This window comes from Carassius auratus, unplaced genomic scaffold (assembly GCF_003368295.1).
Source record: "Carassius auratus strain Wakin unplaced genomic scaffold, ASM336829v1 scaf_tig00215812, whole genome shotgun sequence".
In the NCBI taxonomy this organism is placed as follows: domain Eukaryota; kingdom Metazoa; phylum Chordata; class Actinopteri; order Cypriniformes; family Cyprinidae; genus Carassius; species Carassius auratus.
Genome location: NW_020528254.1, coordinates 46,662 through 67,966, shown reverse-complemented (window position 1 = coordinate 67,966; position 21,305 = coordinate 46,662). Strand labels below are relative to the sequence as shown.

The 21,305-nt window shown below is 37.3% G+C and overlaps 1 protein-coding gene across 2 annotated transcripts in view; it reads left to right on the top strand.

Annotated features, from left to right (window-relative positions):
• The window catches only part of LOC113095964 (immunoglobulin superfamily member 21-like), a 105,676-nt gene that overhangs the window by 39,953 nt on the left and 44,418 nt on the right, over positions 1-21,305 (top strand). For both annotated transcript variants that reach the window (XM_026261333.1, XM_026261334.1), the window contains exon 3: positions 5,013-5,131. In XM_026261333.1, coding sequence (XP_026117118.1) covers positions 5,013-5,131 — 119 coding nt within the window. The remainder of the gene's footprint in view (positions 1-5,012; positions 5,132-21,305) is intronic.

The following is a 21,305-nucleotide window of genomic DNA, read 5'->3' as shown; positions in this document are numbered from 1 at the left end:
AAAATATGACCTGGTTAAGAAACTTTGCCTCACTTTCCAATACTTTCCGGTATTTTCAACCACTGAGCCCCAAGCCAAGCTTTTCTTTTGGGCCCTCAGTTGCAATTTTCCTGCTCCCCATTCAGGAAGCATCCTCTTTAGCCTTCCCTTTCCGAACATCTGCTTTTGTGTTTCGCTGGCCCACTGAGGAACAGTCGTGTTTCCCAAGTCATCCCTAATACCTGAGGCTCAGCTTCAGGCAGAAAAGCAAAAGCAAGCCCCAGAAATACTTTCTCATATCTGCTCTGCTCTTCACCAAAACATACAAGTTTTTTGTCCAACCAGAATCTGGTACAAACTATTAGATGAAGAGCAGAGAAAGGAAGGTTTTGATTACTAGTTCAACCTGCTGCAAGACTAGCTGCACTCTCTACATCACATATATGTCCATGCATCAAGTCAAGCAGAGTTTTTTCAGGAAACAGGCTAAAATACCTACCTGCTTTGCCTGGAAAGTGGTAGAGTGTATGCTGGGTACACAACCACAGAGACAAACACTCCTACCCAGCAGGAAGTAAATTGATTGTTACACTATAAGCAGCAGTAGGGATCACCTGTATTGACCTCGCAGTCTCACATAATGCTCGGGAAGGAAGATGGCAACGGCAGAGACCATCAAACTCCATGTGCAGTCGCGATTGTTGACAGACAGATAGGTTGACAGATAGACAGAAACTGTTGAATGGTAGACAGACAGTTACTGGTGGATAGCTTTTCTGGTGGATAGCTTTTCGCCTCTAAATTAATGCACAAAAAAGGATCCTCCTAGAATTGAAAAGAGAGATATACATGTCTGCCTCTAGCTGGGCCATAAAAGTTGACTTGTTTCCACAGCATTTCTTTGTCTGTCTGCATGCTGCTCTAAAGTATGCATCTCGTCTCTTGGAGTATTGGAGGATATTAAAAAAGCTTTTGTTTTTCCATTTTGAACAGCTATTTTCTGGTGAGTTTCCAGTCCCATGACTGTCTGACATGACAGTTTGAATTCCCTGAAAACTCAACACTATACAAGGTGTCAAATGAGACGTTATTACAGCGCAAATTGAAATTCTGTGTCTTTTCTAAACTTTCCCCTCAAAACCCCCTTAAGGACACTACGTTGTTGAAGGTGTTAAAATATTAATTCTGTTCCATTTGAATATTTAATATAAGTCATAATGTAAGGTTTTTTTTTTCTTTTTCTTTCTTGTTCTTCACTAGCTTCTCCTTGTCACAAAGCTGCCAGTTTATTAAGAGGGAAAGTTTGTGCTGTCAATCAAATCTTAAACAGGTCCACAGGACCCTCCCCTTCCACTCCAACCTGGCCCTCTTCTCTCATTACCATGGACACCTCAATTCTCTACTTGTTCCTATGAGACCAAACTGCTCTTAGCAGAACATTCAGCCTTACACTCCAAAACAAAAGCACTAACGCCCACCAGGCCCTCCAGGGCTCTTCAGGAGAAACTCGTTCTTCAATAAAAGCCCCTGATTATAATGCACATCTATCAGATTTTTTTCATGGCTCTTCACCGAAACGTGACAACAGTGTTAAAAGGGAGAGATGAAATATGCTGTGTGTCATAGAGGCATGTGATGTCTCTTTTAAGTCTGGAAGTGAGCACACTTGTGTAGTGGAGCAACACTGACTGTTGAGTTCATGCCAGTTGCACTGACTTACGACTGTTTTGTTTTCAAATTTGGAATCTGGGTGTGATAATGCGGTGTACTTGTTACATTTTAGCATCTCTTATGCCTTTGAAGTTTACGCCTCTTATTACCTTTCATATAATCGTGATTTTGTATTTGATTTTTATTAATGTTGCAAAGTTGAAGGCCCTTTGAAAGTCTGCTGAAGCACCCTAATGGCATTTAAATTGTTACAAAATTGTTTAGTTTTACCCATTTGAAAGTTTGGAAATTCCCCCTAGTGTCCTTATAATTCAGTTTTTTTTTTTTTACTATTTTACTTTATTTATTTAATTAATTAATTAATTAATTGTATTTTATTCATATTGCAGCCCCTTTGTTTGCCCCCAGTGTTATTTATTTATTTGTTTTTATTTTTTGTAGGCCATTGTAGTGATTTTGATTGTAAAAATGCTGTTTTGTTTTGCAGCCCATTTAATTCAGTTAAATTTCACAATATTATTATTTTTTTCTTTTTTTTCTTTTTAGCTTAAGTGAGCTTCATTCATGAAAAACAAATCTATTCATGCATAAATTGCCACACTGAATGGAATTGGTTTGTGAACCATTTTTAACTGATATCCAGAGCCCTATGAGTGAGTGTACGAGTGAAAGATCACCTCAGTTGACCTGTGTTTGAAGACTCATGAAAACATGAGCTATTGCAAATATTCCAACTCCATAAATTCAGCTTCAGACGTATTCTAACATCATACCAGCAAATAAGAACAGGCCTCAACTGAGAAATTCATGGCACATTTCTGTAATTACAAAATGCAATATTCCTGCCAGCGAGTGCTCTGTCCCTCTCAGCCCACACACACACACACACACACACACTTACACATACTGTAGAGTGGCAGGACCAGGCTAGGCATATCCCTTCTTGCCTCAGTGTGATTTAGTGCTAATCGGCTTTTTATTACTCTCTGATTAACAATCCATCTACATTTTTAGAGAACGGTGAGAGAGAGAGATAGAGAATACAGAGAAGGTGAGAGTGAGAAAGACTGAGAAGAAGCTGGAATTTCAATCCCATTGAGGTTATTTTGAAGAACTAAATATCAGGGCGAGCCATAATATTGTGAAACAATGCCAACATTTCAGCAATCCAAAGAGGCAGTATGCAACAGAGGGGAGAGAATGAGCGAATAAGAGACACAGAGTGTTGAAAAGGCGTAAAAAAGGAGGGGAGGAGAGGTAAGAGGCTGAGAGAGACAGGAACTGAGAAATGTGCTGGCTGGGATTCAGAGACCCGGGCAGTAAAGCTCATCCAGAGAGAGGACACTTGCAGGGTGTAACGTGAGACCAATGCCAATGTACAAAGCTTGAGCCAATCCTCTCATCCAATCATCACGGTCCGTGCATGTCAAGCAGCCTTGGAAGTAAGAGAGAGAAAAAACAACAATAAAAACTCTAAAAACTGCCAATCGACCAGATTAAAATGATAGACATCTGTGAAGAGAGCGGTTTTATTTACAAACGCTGCTTTGTTGCCATCGCCATGATGGAGAATGCACTGCAATTAACTCTGCCTGTGTTTCTACTCATCAAGCCTAAGTGAGCAATCTGAGGTGCGGGGGGGAAGATAGCCCTGGCGGGGAGGGGTAGAGGAGTACATGAAAGGAATGCTTATGCGCTTGTGCTGAGAATTCACCCGCTGCCCTCATTCAATATAAATGAGCTTGGTTTCAGTCAATTTCTGCTTGTTTGAAAGGGGCTGAGCAGCAGGACATTGTCGGCTGGTGCCGAGCACACAAAGATGCTGTTGGGATTGTTAAAGGGTCACTTGACTGAAACGAAGACAGAGAGGATGAGATTTTTTCATCATCATTATTGTTCATGAGAGTTTTAGAAAATTGTGATATCCAGAACTTGGAACATGGGCTCAAAATAATTGCAAACAAAAAAGGACCGAAATAAAATACACTATACCATTTAAAGGTTTGGGTCAGTTTTTTATTTAATTTTTTTTTATTATTTGGCAAAGATGCATTAAATTGATTTTAAAAAATGTATCACGGTTTCCATAAAAATAAATAAATAAATAATAGTGTGTGTGTGTGTGTGCGTGTGTGTGTGTGTGTGTGTGTGTGGCATAGAGCTCACAACTGGGCATCATTAAATAGCATTATATATGTCATCAAAAACATTTTTAAATAGCCAGTGCAGTTAGAAATATAGCCTCCTGCTTGTTTTATTGGGTGTCCTGAGAGAGAAGATGCAAAGAAAAGGAACAGAATAAAATAGGGGGGGGGGGGGCAACAAAAATGGACCATGGGGTCAAGCATCTGAGTATCCCAATCAGCCTTCGTCAGCAGTCTACCCCCTGCTCCAGGGACAACAGAAATGGACCGACAGACTGTTTTCTTAGGCAATGGTCTCTCTTTTCCTTGGCCTGGCACATTGCTATGACCGCACACCCAGATGCTTCAGCTTCACTACAGTCTCTTGTCTTCTACAGAAGGCCAGGAAGGACAATTGTCTTTGATTTTGATCTGCTGCCTGCAGCTGAAAATCTCACTTTGATTTGAATTGTAATACATGTTCAGAATACAGAATGAAACTTTTGACTCTTCGGCCTGTTTCAATAAAGCACTTATTTTGTATACTTTAGCATTTCCTTTGGAGTGATGTAGAGATGTGTTATTACTTTTCTAAGCAAGTTTTTTTTTTTTTTTCTTGAATTGAATCTGAACCATGTTTATAGTTCAGAATGTCACAGAAGGTCATTGAGAATGTCACTAAATACTGCATAGAATCCACCCAGAACCCCTTAACATCATGACAATGAGTTTTTACTTAAAACATTTTAATTTACTTGAAAAAAAAAAATAGAATCTAGTTTCAGGATGTCATGGTAGCTTGAAGCGAACTGCCATAATTATATTCTGTCTTTAGTTTGATTTCGACAGTAATAGTTTCTCATGGGGAGCTAAGCAATTTGAAACATTCATAGGGGTTAGTCAGTAATTTTATTGCCGTCTAAATCCAGAATGCCAGTGTTTTTTGCCAACCACCCGGGTAAAAATCCTTGGTCGAATTACCTACCTTTTTTGACAAACACTAAGGCTGTGTGGTAATTTAATTGCCTTCCGAATCCACATCTTATCAAGAAGAAATATATTTAAAATTCAGTGTCTATATCCTTTTTGACCACAGCCAAACATTGTACAATAAATGTTGCACTCATGAGTTTTATCTCTGAGTTGCCATCTAAATTTGAGAAACAATTGCCTCCCGAATAGGGATTTACAATCACTGAAAATATCTTACAGTTAATAAACTTTTGATCTTTTTCACAGGCTTCCAGAGGTCCGGATTTCAGACAACGGACCTTATGAATGCCATGTAGGAATCTATGACCGAGCAACACGGGAGAAGGTCGTCCTGGCATCAGGGAACGTTTTTCTTACGGTCATGTGTGAGTATAAATGCACTGCTGAAATGTTCTGTTCTGTATTTTCTCTCCATCAGGCTTGTAGAACAGCAAACACCAATTTAAAACCATCTTCAAACAAGAGGATGTAACTCTACAGTATATACAAGATTAAGTGGACCATAATTTGCTCAGATCGACTTTTGGCATTATGTAGTAGAGAGGAAAGTGGCAGAGTTGCATCCAAAAGCTGCCCCACAATCTTTTTTGTTGTCCTTTAACTCGTTGTCTGAGGTTTTGAAGTGCTTTATCCTGTGTTTGTTATTTGGAAGTCTGTTGCATGTTCTCTGTTAGAGCTTGGCGAGTTGGGCCAGAATGGGCTGTTCATTAAGGCTGACTGTCTCCATATGATAAGGACCTTTGAATGGGAGGTAGCGTCTGTGTGTGTGTTTGTTTGTAATTCACAACACTTCACTTTGAACTTCCCCATTCACTGCTTATATTCATGCTGTGCTGCAAAGCATCATTTGGAAAACTCTGAGGCGATAAAAATGCAAAGATTACAAAGAGAGCTGATTTGCTTTTAATCGTCGTATGCATGTTCCCATCTCTCTTTTTTTTTTTTTTTTTTTTTTTTTTTTTTTGTGGTAGCAGTATATAGGAGCTTCCCAAACTTTCATAAATAAGGCATAAACAAATCGTATTAGAACATTATCTAATGCTTTGCTGATTGTAATTTTACTATGGAATCATTTTAAATGTAAATAACTTTCAAATATTAAGATAAAAAAATGTGGCTGTACAATAATTGTGATGTAGTTTGCGCGCTATTATCAAATCAAAGGCTGCAATTGAATTAAATAACTGTATAATTTAATTATAGTATTATTATAATTATCAAAGATTCATTTTTATTTTACAGTACAATTGTTGTTTCCAACCATAGTATATTTCTAATTTATTTATTTTTAGCTATTGGTCAGATGACTGGCTGTTTAGTTTGAGCTATTAGTAATTATCGCTATCACCAAACCAGACTCCACAAAGGGATTATTTATTAGTACGCTGTTATGATTGATGCCTGAAGCTGTACCCCCATCCATTGCTTTAACAGCACCAGTATCCTTCTGGAACTAGGACCCCAGACATATATATATATATATATATATACACACTCACTCTCCTATAGTCATTAGCCAGATGCTAGTCTAATGACAGCCTCACTATCTGAGTATGTCATGGTTTGTCCACCGGTATGAAATGCAGCTTGGCATTAATAAGGAACCTCATCATTTTTCAGCCCATCGTTAAATTGAACAAATAAGAAAGTGTGTGGTCCTCAGGCTGATAGTTCTATCCTGGAATGCTGCAGAGCTCTCTGATAAGACAGACTGTGAAAAGCCCTAGAAGGGCTAATTTGAATAAACATGTCTCTCAATAAAGAATGCCACTTCCAGCCCCTTCAGCTGGAGAACACAACCCAGTATGAACGAATTACACTGCCCATTGGAAGCCTTGTTGACAGTACCGTTGATGTTAATGGACTGCTCTTTATCAATACGAGATGTTTTGAAGAACCTAGCTTGCAATTGCTTATCAATCGAAGGGAAGTGTGTGTGCCTTGTCTAGCTGACACTCGTAAATCCCTACACCTCTACAGGGAAAGAAGGATAGCTCTAGCATTGTGGCTAATTGCCATCTAATCTGAAACAGAATTATTCATAACCTATTAGTGTGACAAGTTCACCGGTTAGAGTAGAAAAAAAAAAAAAAAAACATGACGAGTTAGAGAATGAAAATGAGAGGAAAAAAAATTATTAATAGGAAGCCTTGCACAGACGGTATTTTAATTTGCTAAATGACGTCATAAAATAAGAATGTCTGTTTTAATGAATTTTTGCCTAGAAATTCAATCATTTGCTTTTTAAGCCTAAAATTCAAATTGCTGGGGTTTCCGAGACTCGCATTCATGTGATTGAAAAGTCTGTGGTGACTCTACCATGAACTTCAACTTTAGAAATGGTTTATTTGGAGGGCAGTGTGATCAAGTGTTGGCTTTTGAGAATTATAGTCAAACTAAAGCTGGGCTTGAATATCTATTAGAATGTGAACGTGAACCCTTCCGGTCCTAATTCACTATAGCCCAAAGTATGCTTTGGTTTTGACGCAAATGCTTAGTGTACATAGACAGCCAATCAGCCTTTAAAAGTCTACTCCATTTGATAACATGAGAATACAGGCGCTTTACACATGTACACTAGAAATTTCATCCTTGCCCAGTGTCTACACTTCTGCTGTGTCTGCACAAATAAATTATTTGATGGAGTGGGCCATGGTCAACAGAAAATATACACAAATAGGTTTAATTTCACAATTACGAGATAATTGTGTTACATGAAAATTAGCTAATCGAATATCACCAAATTGTGTGAATATGGCCAAATTAGCTTAATTTACAGAGAAAATGTGGCTTTTTTGCATTGAAAGGAATGACAGTGATTTCATTCAAATTCTCACAGCTCTAATTTGGTGAATTTTGCACTTGGCTAAACTGTTTTGCAGGTGTTTAGCAGATAAGATGTTGGTTTTACGGGAAAATATTCATCGCTCCTGTGTGTATGTAGGAAATCATTGGCAAAGGTCACAGGAAAGTGTCAAAACACATGTATGCAGCCGTACATCGCTGCTTAGTTTGATTGTATCTTTTCATAAAACCGCTTTTGTGACCTTTGATATACACAGGAAATTAGCATTTCTCCTTTTAGTCAGTATTGAAAATGTGCACTGTACTCTCATTGCTGATGTTTATCCTGTCATTCGCAGCTGCGGGGCCATCGATTGCCTTATCATAGACAAACAGAGATGTCCTCATCTCATTATAACGATGATGTTTGTCCTTACTCATTTCATAATAAGTCAGGACCACATATCTCCAACTGCATTTGGCAACACAGCACAGGCTGTCAGGCCCCCAATGTCAGCTTTTGCTATTTATTTATTTGAAATTGATACATACAGTATAATTCCTTTCTTGAGGCTAAACATAAGTTAAACTGAAGCACTTAAAGCAGCATTTAATACTAGAAGAGATGACCTTAGACAAACCCGTGAAGTAGGCTAAGTCAGCTGAACAAGTAATTAGTTAAATTAAATATATTCAGTTAAAATAGTCCCGCTGGCTGTAAAGGCTTAAAGTTGAAAAGGCTCAGCTTAATTAAGCATAATTAACTTATTTTGTCCACTACCACCTTTTAATTGTCATTAAGCAAATTTAATGAACCAAGTGTAAATGAGAAGAAGACAATGTAGCCAACTAAAAGGGTTAGTAAAATGTCCTTCGGGTTACATATTAGAAAAAATATATAACTGGTTACATATAGTCAAAATCGAATATACACTAGTGTTAAGTAATATTACAGGTTAAAGACAACTTAAATTGGTAAAGACACTATCTGTGCCCTGTAAAATATTAAACAGACTGTAGGATTTAATAGAAGTTTATTTGTACTTTTTGTGTGCATTTCAACTGACGGTGATTAAAATGATGACAGAATTTTAGTTTTGGGGTGAACTATATCTTACGTGAAAATATCACACTTTGGCTTTTAAACCCTTTGACAATTTCTGGCTGCTTGATTTCTTTTATAAGTACATTATAACATGAGCAATTTCACTGTTACTAGTAGGCAGTAAACACAGTTTTATATAAGAAACGTGTTTGTTAACAATTTCTGTTGATCATGGCAGCAGTAATTCATGAAATGATCAAGAAGCAGCAGCACACTTTCTGTATTTTATGAGCCGACTCAGAAGTGATGCTGTACAGACTTAGCATAATAGGCAAAATTGTGGCGGTTTCTTTCAATTTTCTGGGTGTGTTTGCACTGTTACCTGATTTACATAATTCCTTTAGTCAACTGTGCATTAAAACAGCACAGACAGTGCATAAAAACAAACAACGCTATCAATCAATGTGTGCGCAACTCATTCTAAGTGAATTTCCCCCCTAGGGTGCAAAGGCAATCAAGGCTCAAAGATCATCTTTTGCTAATTCAAGCCTTTAGGTTACCAATTAAGATCTTTAACCAGTGGGACGAGGCTACACTGTTAGCAAACAGGTCTTTAGAAAGGAAATTGTATGAAGAAACTGATCGAACTTTTCAGTACTGTTTATCAAGGACTGTAAAATATTCAAAACCCACTTACACCATCTCGCCGGGAAACATCGTCATACCTGTGTCGACTTTGTGTTCACATCACGTAAGCGTGCAAATACTTTGTTTTAACCTTCGCAAAGTCCAAGGAGGTAATTGAAAGGACATCCTTCACAAGACATGAGGGCTCTATATTTATATACACATTCAAAAAAGGGAAAACCAGAGAGCTGGAGGCAAAAAGAATAATGAGCCGTGGGGTGCTTGGGGAGCAATTACTCCTTCATCCCATAAACTGGTATTCACTTCAATTACAGCGCCCAACTTTAATCAAGCAGTGTGTGTGTGTGTATATATATATATATATATATATATATATATATATATATATATATATATATAGCAGTTCAGCTTTTATAAATGGAGGAATTAATGACACCTTGCTGCAGCACAAACATGAAGGAGTTTGGAGACTGCATTTGGTGCAGGAGCAGCTGTGATGGAGGTTGGGGGGATTGATGGATAGCTGTAGAGCATTTGTGAGTGTGTGGGTGTGTGTATGCACAGTGATGCTCATATGTTTGGGCCGAGACCAAGAGATTCAGGCCTTGTCCTGAGACTGTGGAAGGATGTCGGTGCCAAAGGCCAGGATATTGCTCTTGAGGACATTGTGTTCTTCATACCCATCGATGAGCAGGCATAATATACACAAGGTTACCGTGGGGCTCCAGTCTTCTATCTTCATCTTGCCTCTAAGCAAAACTCATTATTCTAAATCCATGTGCTTCAACGGTCTACGTTTCCTTCAAAGGACGCCGGGCCTTTTTGGACATTCCTACCTGTTGTTTTGTACTTCTTTTTCATCATAAAATGAATGGTTTAAAAGGCATCTGAAAAGCACGGAAACATTCATAAAAGCTTAATTTTAGACATGATGTATGACCTCCTGCCATTAGTTCTTTGATGGTGGAAGGATCTTTTTCCAGTTGTTTTTCCAGCTTAGCAGGAGTCTCAATGAAAAGAAAAACAGATGAATTATTAAATCCGTCTGAGGGAGAACACACACGCACACACACACAAAACAATACTGATAATCATAGGGAACTTAAACAACCATCAACTTTTCGAAGGTTTTTCCAAACTAACTCTTGCCTGTACTTTCCTTTAAACTAAAGATTTTGTGGTCTGTTCTTGTTTCCTTTCAAGTTTGATTTCTTCAGAGAACCCGTGTTTGGTGCCTTGTCAGTTCGAAGCCTCTGAAATAGTGAAGAGGTGAGCTTTAATAATTTGTGCTGTTGCTACACTATGACCTGTCACCTTTCCCAGTCCACGAAGATCATTTGGATTTTGTGTTGCTGACAGAGAGCGTGAGGAGAACTGAGCAGTGTAAACATCAGCTGCGACTCCGGGGTCACATCATGAGGGTCCTCGCTCCTGAGAATAGACAGTTAATATATCTTCACTCGCATACAGTACAAGTAGTGGATATTTTGTAGAGAGCGGATGAAGTTGTAGCAGACTTCAGCAATAGCTCTATTATCTGTTGCTTCTTGTACAGGAGATTAGTTTCTGTGTAGTCATTGTTCACCAGAAATATAAAGATAATGCTGTTTATGGAATAAAAAGGAATAAAATAAGAAAGCTTTGGGAATTTACAGTGCCTGAATATTTTATTTGCTGCCTGGTCTCATGGCATAAATGTACCTGGGTGCATTTTTCAGCGAGATGCAAAATACGTACCAAGAAGTACATCAATGCAGTTTCCAAAATAAATGAAGCAGTAAAACTCAGATACTTTTTATTCATTTTCACACAAATTTACAGAGGTTTGATTAATAAAGTGTAATTATCACACAATTACTTGTAGAAAATCATGTTATGACTTCAAAACAACATTTATATGATGGGAGATTTGAAAACTGACGCTAAATTAAATGACTAATTTTTGTAGCCCCACCCACATTACATTGGTCCAATTTCTGCTCCACTTAATTGTAAATGGCACACATATTGTCTACAGATTGGCTGTCACCATGTCACATTGCACAGTTTTGCATTCATTGTGAACAAATAAATCGAAAACACATCACATCTGGTGGTTACACCTGGTTAGGAATCAATGTAAACCCTCTTTGCTTTTGAAGGCCGGAGGTATTAATTGACCTTTGACCATCAAGGGCAGAATGAACCTGGGGAGCGCTCAGTAGCCATTATCCACCTGGCAGTGTGGCTGTATGAAATAATGTCAGTCCCTCTTTTATGTTTTAATTAGATGAATTAACCCCTGATTACAGCACTATAGAGAATTGTATGTAAAGGATAATGTACAGCCAAGAGTCAATTGATGTAAAATAACCCCAAAGACGCTCATGGTTTTTAATTACCCTAAAGATTTTTTTTTAATCATTATTATTACCCAGAGCTATCTTCCTCCACTTGTATTAATTTATGCCAGGTTTGCGTGTCAAATTATTGTTTTACATTGTTTTGCCTTGTAGTAGTTGAAAACAAAGAAAAATAAGTGCACCTGTTATTAAATATAGAGCACTATAGAGGTTAATCTATACATTTTATGCCATGACTGTCTTTCATCCAGTAGACTGTAAACAACAGAGATTACGCAGAGAGTAGCACTTACAACCAATCAAAGTGAGTAAGGGCTGCTATATGAGCTCTACATACTATGGGTTTTGTTCATACATGAATGCCCATCTAGAACAAGCAAACAATTAAAATAAATTGCAAAAATTCATGACAAAGTATGGAAATAATCACCCCGACAAGCACAACAGCTTAATGAGCATTTACAACACAAGCGTGTATAAATGGGCCAGCAGGCCCTGAAGTGCTCGCAGATGTCGGAGCAACTCTGCACTTTTCTGGTGGTGGTCCCCATGTCATTTTATGCCATGTATTCAAAGTGTTCACTTGACTTCTCACTTTAAGTATAGAGCAGTCAAAGGAATAACACACTGTTTTTGCTCTACCAGGCTACGCTATTGTTTAAGCAGATTACATTAGGAGTGAGTGTGCAATGCCTGCCGTGTCTGCTATTATTAAACTGAGAGTTGTTTATTAGAGTCTGGGTGAATGCACTCCTGCAGAGGATCGGTTGTTGCTCAGCAAATTATGCCAAGGGTGGTCAAGGCATGTGACCAATAATGGACACTTGGTTTTGATCAGAATAGGACTTTTGAAGGGCTCTGTAACTGTGTGAGACACAGTCATCTGGGTAAAATGTGTTTTAGAAAATTATACTGTAGTTGCTGCCGTCCACAGCAGGAAAAAAAATGGAGTTTTGTGGCAAAATATTAGAAGTGACAGTTTTGCACATTTCATAGCCTTCAATGAACTTTACTGCATGCATGCAAGCTAATACTATTTATGTTTATTGACAAATAAACTGAAAAGCTTTATTTACCAATTCAGTAATGGAAATTAGGTTTACTTTGGCTTCTTGACTGTGACTGAAATTGTCACAAATATGACTCGCTATTTGTTATAACCATTAAAGAAAATTTATTTCATTTAGTTTTTATGTAAAAAAATATATATATATTTAATAATAATAATAATAATAATAATAATAATAATAATCAGTATAATTCAATCATGACAGCTCTATGAACATTTTAGCATGGTGATGGATATGACAATGTTAATTTATTTGGTCTTGGTGGAACAGGTCCGCTATGCTGCTGCTGAATTGCAGCTGCTGTTGGTTATTGCTGTAGTTGTAGATTATTGCAGCTGCTTCAAGCAAGTACGGGAACTTGCGACTGCCAATGCATATGGCGATACGTTGCCATGAGTATTTAAAAGCGGGGGTGAAATGCTCATTTTCACTCAATCTCCTGTTAATCTTGAGTACCTATAGAGTAGTACTGCATCCTTCATATCTCCAAAAAGTCTTTAGTTTTATTATATTTATAAGAGAAATAGAATAGTCTGTGCCGATTTTTTCGTAAAAACACGAGCCGCTGGAGGCATGGCGTGTGGGCGGAGCTAAAGAATCATGAGCGCGAGTAGGCTTTTGCGTTGAGAGCGTTTGGAAGTTGTGACATAACCGTGAGGAAAAAAAAAACATCATCCAAAACAAACCATGGCTAACAGTCAGATTCAGCGTATATTTATGATCCAGAATCAGATCCCGAGGCTGAAACTGAACAAGAGCAGCAGCATCAACGACTACAGCAGGATGTCTCTATGTGGTATGTATTGAAACTGTATATATTTGCTTAGCGGTTTTGGAAAATGACTAAGTTCCACTTTATGTCGTCTTTTTTTTTTCTTTAAAAGTGTACAAGGTTTACTTGGTGTGCTTACGCGCCGATAGCTAAGTTAACAACACAGAGATATTTGAAGCAGTTTTACTCACCGCCTGCGGTTCCAACACATGATCGTGACCCTTTTTCGTTGGGATTGCATCATCCTTAAGAAATAAACGATACGCAAATCTGGCATCAAACTAGGGCTTGTTTGTAAAACAAGCATCTTCGAAATGCAGGGAATAAACAAAAACACTTGCACAACTCCGTCGATGCTCTGTAAAAATAAACTCCGTCCACTGGTCCCTTAATGTTTTTTTTTTTTTTTTTTGGTAATCTGTGCAGGGTTGTCTTGCCCTGGCAACCAAAAACACACTTCTTTTGTGACATTTCGCTCTCGCTCTGATCAGTGAATATCTGTGCTCTGCTGTACGGGAGCGCGCGCTCTTCCAGCAGAAGTGCCCTCAGGACCCATATAAGGAAATTCCGCTCCATCTAACGTCACACAGAGCCATACTCGAAAAAAAACGTTCCGAAACTTGTGACAAACCGGAAGGAGTATTTTTGGAACAAAAATACTCCTTCAGACGTACAACTTAATTTTTGAAACTTTGTCCATGTTTAGCATGGGAATCCAACTCTTTAACAGTGTAAAAAACTCAGTATGCATGAAATAGCATTTCAGCATTTCACCCCCCCATTAAGACATACTTCTGCTGCCCAAAGAGCATATAAATTGACTCATAGCAGATCTATACAGGTGGACTCTTATAGCATGCTGCAGGAATCTCAGCTCATTGGCTGCATATGCAGCATGAACCAATCAGCTTGTGCCAAGTCGTTTAACTCTCTGAATATCATCAGTTATGTTAACACCCGGTCAGCCTGCACCATCTAGAGTTTCATGACTGAACTATATATTTAATGTGTTTTGGTTTTTATGCAAATAGATGGGAAGTACAACAGAATATAAAAAGATTTGGAATGGGCTAAATACAATTTTTGACAACTTCATTTAATGTTATTTTATTTAGAAAATGTTTGTACAGCGTGAATTACGTTTGGTATTAATTTTAGTTAAATTTGAATCAGTTTATCACCTATTATTTTCATTGGAAAAATAAACACAATCCATCAACTCAAGTTAGTAAAAAGCACTCACATGTTTCACTACAGTGAAGTTTAATTAGTTAATGGATTGAGGATTGTGAATTAACACTGAACAGTAATTTAACAGCATTTATTCATCTAGGTTCATTTTAACTTTGACTTGTGCTAATACATTTTACCCCACTCTCTCTATATATATATATTTCTTCATGGGATTCTTCAGCCAGAAGATTTATGGATTTTTTGTGCTAAATGTTTGATTTTATCTGCCATGGACTTCTTAGTTGTTGTTTTTAGTGTGGAGCCTTGTTAAAGGAAGAAATAAGTTACAGTTCAGGCTCAAAATGTTACAACTAGTTTAACTTTCTCTTTTTTATTCACCTGATTGGTGACTGTTTTGCCCCAAACCAAACCTTAAATTCAGTACAAGATGAAATAGTTAGTATCCCTTTGAACATGGCATTTTCTTCCTCAATAGAAGAGCTCGTCTTGTTTCTTTGAAAGCTGTGTTTAGTGAGTCAGGATCTCATAAGCAAATTATGTTGCAAACCCCCCCTTAAAAATTTGCTAATTAAATTTGTATTATTACAATTATTCGGCAGAAGTGTAAGAAGAAAAGAAAACTCAGCAAGGTGACATGAGGAGGTGAACAAAGGTTCAAGTTTTCAGAGCAAACATTGTTTAGAGCCTATGACCTTCAGCAAATTGAGAGATAATAATGAAAGCTGCTTAATAATCTCGGAAGTTCCATCTTCAAACACTGAGGAAACTTTAAAAGAAAATTTGCCTTGACAAATAACCTTTGATATGTATATCTGAACCAGTGAACACACACAGGCACCTGAATGTTTGATTTTCTCCTGTTCTTTTCATTATTAGTTTGATTATTAAAATATAAAATGTAGTCTTTTCATCCTTTTTACTTGGCCAGATGGAATAAAATTCACCGGTTTTCAGTTAGCCATCAGTTGCCAAGCTACATCTAATCATACTAGCTAGCATAAGACTAACTTCTTAATTTTGTTAGCACAATGGCACGTTTCTTGAAGTGAAGTTCTTTTTTTTTCTTCTTCTTTATTAGATTTCTTTTTTTTCATTATTATGTTTTTGTATAGTATATATATTGTATATATATTTTTTTTATATTAACATTTCTAATTGTATACATTTATTTTCTTCTTTTTTTTGTCGGGTTTGAAAATGAGGAAAAAAAATATTTTTAAAAGGTACTTTTGATTAACTTTCTTCTGATGTACGTGACTGTATCCAAAACATTGGTGTCATTCCACATTGTGTTTTGATAAACAGATGCTGTTGTGAAAAGCAGTTTCTTTCAGTTGAGATCTATTGCTAAACTCAAGATGATGTTTACTAACAAAAACATAACTTCAAGGTTGGACTACTGTAATTCGCTCTCTCAGGGTTTGCCTAAATCAGCATTAGATCGCTTGCACATGGTACAAAACGTGGCAGAGATTATTGACTGCCACGTGAACACATTACACCTATGTTAGCCTCTCTCTCTTTTCCATTTAAATTATGTGTTGTTTTTCAAATTTTGCTCTTTGTTTTTAAAGCTTTGCATGAACTTGCACTTCTGTAAATTTGTGATCTTCTCACTCCGTATACTGCTTAAAGACCCCTTTGGTCATTTTACAGCCAAAGTTTCTCATTTTAAGGCTACAGGTGGCTGCTTCTAGGCTCTGGAATAGTCTTCCTCTGAATATTAGATTTGCTCCTTCTATTTCTATGTTCAAATGTTTGAAGCCCTATTTTATTAGTGTTTTAATTCTTCCAGTGGGTGGGAATTTTTTGCTTTATATTTCCTGTACAGATATTTGGTCTCAACAACTGTTGGTTTTAAATGTGGTCTATAAATCAATAAACTAAACTTATAAATTAATCTTAACTACAACACTGTCCAGAAATTACCTACATTTTTATGTGGAACACAAAAATTTATTTATTTATTTATTTATTTATTTACTTATTTTTAAGAATAACTGCATTTTTTTGTCTATATAATAAAACTATGTTGTTTTGGACCCCAGTGTCTTTCATTGTATGGACAAAAAACTGTTAAAACATTCATTAAAATTCTGTTCCTCAGAAAAAAAGAAAGTCATACATGGTCATCAACTATATTGTCATTTACAAAATCGAAAAAAAAAAAAACTTTTTTTGGTTACCAAACAGTTTTTGTCTGTAACTTTGTTGACACAATCAACAATGCTTCCCTTTCTGTTTTTTTTTTTTTTTTTTTTTGTCATTTTGTTTTTGGGTAAACTAACTTTTGCTCCACATAAAGCCTCTTCTCCCCTCTCTCCTTTTGTGGTTAGACATTTTCACCTTGCAGAAGCTCCTTTTGTACACCCCCATCTCCCAGCAGGCCGTCATCAAAGGCTGGGCTTCTCTTCTCACGTTGGCCTCTCCTGATGGAGGAAGAACATCACCTCCCAAGAGAGTTGCTGATTGAAGCAGATGATGAGCTGGAGAAATCCTATTCCCCCCTCTCCTACTGTGGTGACGCAAGTTATTGAAAATACAACTGGTTCAAAGCTCTCTTTCCACTTTTCAACCTTCAAGACATATGCAGACATTTATAATGCATAACATATGGCGAGCAAGTCAATCCTTGGTTTTGGCTATGTGTGTTGGAAATGTATTATATGCATGAGAGCTTTAGCTTAGCTTTCTTGTTTCCCTCGAGTCTGTATGAACTCAATGCATAATGTGAAACACAAAACCTCAGACCCTGCCTAATCTCTGCCAAGTCTCGTCCCCAAAAGTTCCCACCACATCACATCACAGCTTGGCAAAGTCCAGATTGTGTCCCTCAAAGGGAGCCCGTCACTTTTGCGATAGTCACATGTCATATGCTGACCTTCCGTGACCACTGCTTGAAATGAATATGTGAGTCAGACAGATTTTTGGATTCGGTCCCAATGCATCTTTCACTGGGGCAGCTGTTGCCTGGCGGTGACACGCACAAACATTCGCAAACACATGGCGATATGGGTCCAAGGACTCATAGATTCCGCCCATAGACATGTAGCTAATGGATTTGTTTTCACTCTGCCAGCTTTCCCAAAATTTGAATACAAATTAGAGAAGAGGAGCTGTAATTCACACTGGATTTGGCATACCTCCTCCCACAACTCCGTCAGGTTTGCTCCTGAACAACTCTGTCCCACCAGGCGGCTGTTTTTCAATTGACTAAATGGAAAAGCCATGTACCGTTTGGATACTGAGGCCGAGGCTGGCAGAGTGTGTGGAGACACATTTGTAATGAGCCTCCTTTAAAACAAATTATATATCCACTTGTGTGTGTGTGTGTGTGTGTGTGTCTGTGTGTGTGTCTGTGTTTGTGTGTGTGCTCTTGTTTTTGTCACATATCAGGACACAACTCTGTATAATGACATGGGCATGACACAGGTATTGCAAGGAGATGGTGACATAACCCATGTCCCCATTTTTCAAAACGCTTATAAATCATACAGAATGAGTTTTTTGAGAAAGTAAAAATGCACAAAGTTTCCCGTGAGGGTTAGGGTTAGGTGTAGGGTTGGTGTAGGGCGAAAGAATATACAGTTTGTACAGTATACAAACCATTACGCCTATGGGATGAACCCACTTTTCACAAAAACAAACAGATGTGTGTGTGTGTGTGTGTGTGTGTGTGCGTGTGTTGTTTTTTAAGCTTCTCCTGTTGAAGTGTAATTTCATGTTGCTCCATCTCGGACTCGCAATTTCCGGAACAGCCAGAAAACGTGATATCGTATGTTATATATATACCAGGCTTTCAGTAAAACGAATGAAAACATGCCACATGTACAGTACATGTGTTTCATTCCAATTCAGACTAGTTGTGAATTGTACATGGTCTGGCTTTTTTTAAGAAAATACAGGACAATTTATTTGACATTCAGAAGTCAGGCTTCATTGTATTAAATGTCATTATAAAGTGGTCATGTCATCTAAGCTGACATTAAAAGGGGCAATTCACTCAAAATGACAATTCTGAAAAGACACATCTACACTGCCTGGAGTATCACTCTCACTTTCCACAATATACAGTATATATATATATATATATATATATATATATATATATATATATATATATATATATATATGAAGAGTTCAGATGCAAAAGCCTCTAAGTGCCATCTGAAATTTTCACCTAAAATTAGGATTTTTATCAAGCTCCTATGCTTAGGTTGAGTCATTTTACTTTAATGGCAATGTGCATGTCCTTTTCCAGGCTATTAAAGTGAAATAACTGAACATAAATATAGGAGCCTGAAAAAAATCCTAATTTTAGATGAAAATTTCAAATGGCATTTAGAGGCTTTTGCATCTGAACTCTTCATATATATATATATACTTTTGTATGTATTATCACTTTTAATTTTTATTATTATCTTTTTTTTCTGTAAGAGAAGGCCATATATATAAACCGGATGCAACCCTTTTTGTCAGTTACCATTTTAAAAGGCTCTATTTCGTGTAAAGTACTCCCTTTCATTCACTAAAAATTTACCTTGCACTCCCACAAGTGTGATTTCTAAAAATCTGACACAGCACATTGCTCACAAGCAGAATAAATAATATTAAATTAAATTATACACCCACAGAGCTAACTCAAAAATCCAATCAGAACACAGTTGAATCAAGGACTCATAACCATATCTGCTGGCACTAATGTGTTTTTCAGCATTTTCATCTAATTTGACCCACACAGAGTGACCATTACAGAAAACATTGTTCTGACAACTGATTATAACTAACTGCATAATAAAGATGTTTGTTGGACCCCAATGACTTTCATTTTATTGACAAAACAATTCTTCTATTGTGTTCCACACTCATACAGGTTTGTAACAACGTCGGGCTGGGGTTTTGCTCTTTAGTTAACTGGGAAGTTTATTGGATAGGGGACAATCTGCTAAAACTGATTGAAGACATCATTTTGTTCTGTTGAATGTGACTTTGCCTGAAAGCTCAGAGTCACTTCATCTAACCTGTTGTGACTTAGAGAATGTAAAATGGAAACGAGGTCTCCACCTGAGTTACAATTATAGCAGGACTATTTCTGTTGAAACATGGGAGGTTATCTCTGGACAGTTTCTGTGGTCTGCTCAACTGAAAAGACAAAGCACAGCGTCTGTTTAGCTCTGTGTGTGATTAATGCTCTGGAATCTGTGTCCTTATGGCAGAATTTGGATATGCATCTGTACAGCATGGTGTTATTTTAAGTCTCTGTGGAGGCTGATGGTGTTGTAAAAAGGTACAGTAGATGGTGATACATTATGCCCCTTTTTTTCCTCTCTCTCTGGCAGGACTCAGGAAGTGGTTCATGAATTATTGGTTCCAAACCTCTATTCATGACAGGTAATTACTCAACAGAAATATGGCTACCTTAACACCATCTGCACTTTGTCAGAATCGCTCACTTCATATGTATGCCACATTAATCGATGGATAGTTTATAACGTGGTCAAAGAGGATAGACAGTGATAATGTAATTCAGTTTGCACAAATAGTTTATTCATTGAAGCATTTTATCATTAGCATGACCTTTTAACCATGTGCTTGACTTCCATTTGTTATCTTGCTCTGCTGAGCCTGAGGATAAACTTGGATAGTGGGTGCAGACTACATTTGGCTGTAAACAAATAAACAAATGGCATAATGTGCACATCATCACCCTTTTAAATCAACTAAATGATACTTGGCACCTGCCAAAGTACGTCCGTTTAGTGGCGGGAGAAGATGCAAATGAGTCATGTCAGGAATAGCATGGAGCAATTAGAGTGTCAGCATGCTTTATGATTGGCGACAGCGACGTTTCGGTCTCTGTCAAAGTTTGTGTATAGAGTTATAAACACACGTACGATATCTGAATGGATTTATCTAGGACAACAATAGGAATATCTCCTTCAGCTTATAACATGATGAATACGAAATGCTGTTCTGCTGTCACGAGTCTAGGTACGGAGCGATCTCATTATACCCGCTGTAGGACGAAATGTTAATGGCAGTAAACCGCTTGAGTGACAGCATTAAATAATCCTGAAGTCAGGCACTCCAGCTAGAAGAGCTGTCGACAAAAGCCTTTGGTAGTAAAAAATAAATAAATAAATAATGTCCGGATAATTTATGTCTGGATAATTTACTGCAAGTGATACATAGCAGTCTGTCCTTGAAATTTTTAGTGCCTGAATCAAGATTATTGCAGCTAAAACAATATTATAAGATATGATCCCTGATGAATGTGCCACATGCAGTGTTAATTAAAAAGAAAGTTCACCCAAATAAATTGAAAATAAATTATATGATCATTTATTTACTTTCTTCTGTGAATGAATGAAGATATTTTTAGAAATGTTTCAGCTGCACAAAAAATTAATAATAAATAAATAAATAAATATAATAAAACATTGAGACCAAATGTCCCTACAAGGATGGGGTAAGTGAAAGGGGATAGAAACAACAGTTTTACAGTATAAAAATCATTACACCTATAGAATGTACTATCAAAACTTTCTTTGTTCATGCAACAGCTAATGGCGTGAGTTTGTGGCAGGACTTTTTGTATTTATGTAATTCTAGCGGTGGTTTTGCATTTTTTTGTTTTAATGAGTAGTCATTTAACATGTGTCTTACTCTGGGGTCCGCCTCTAA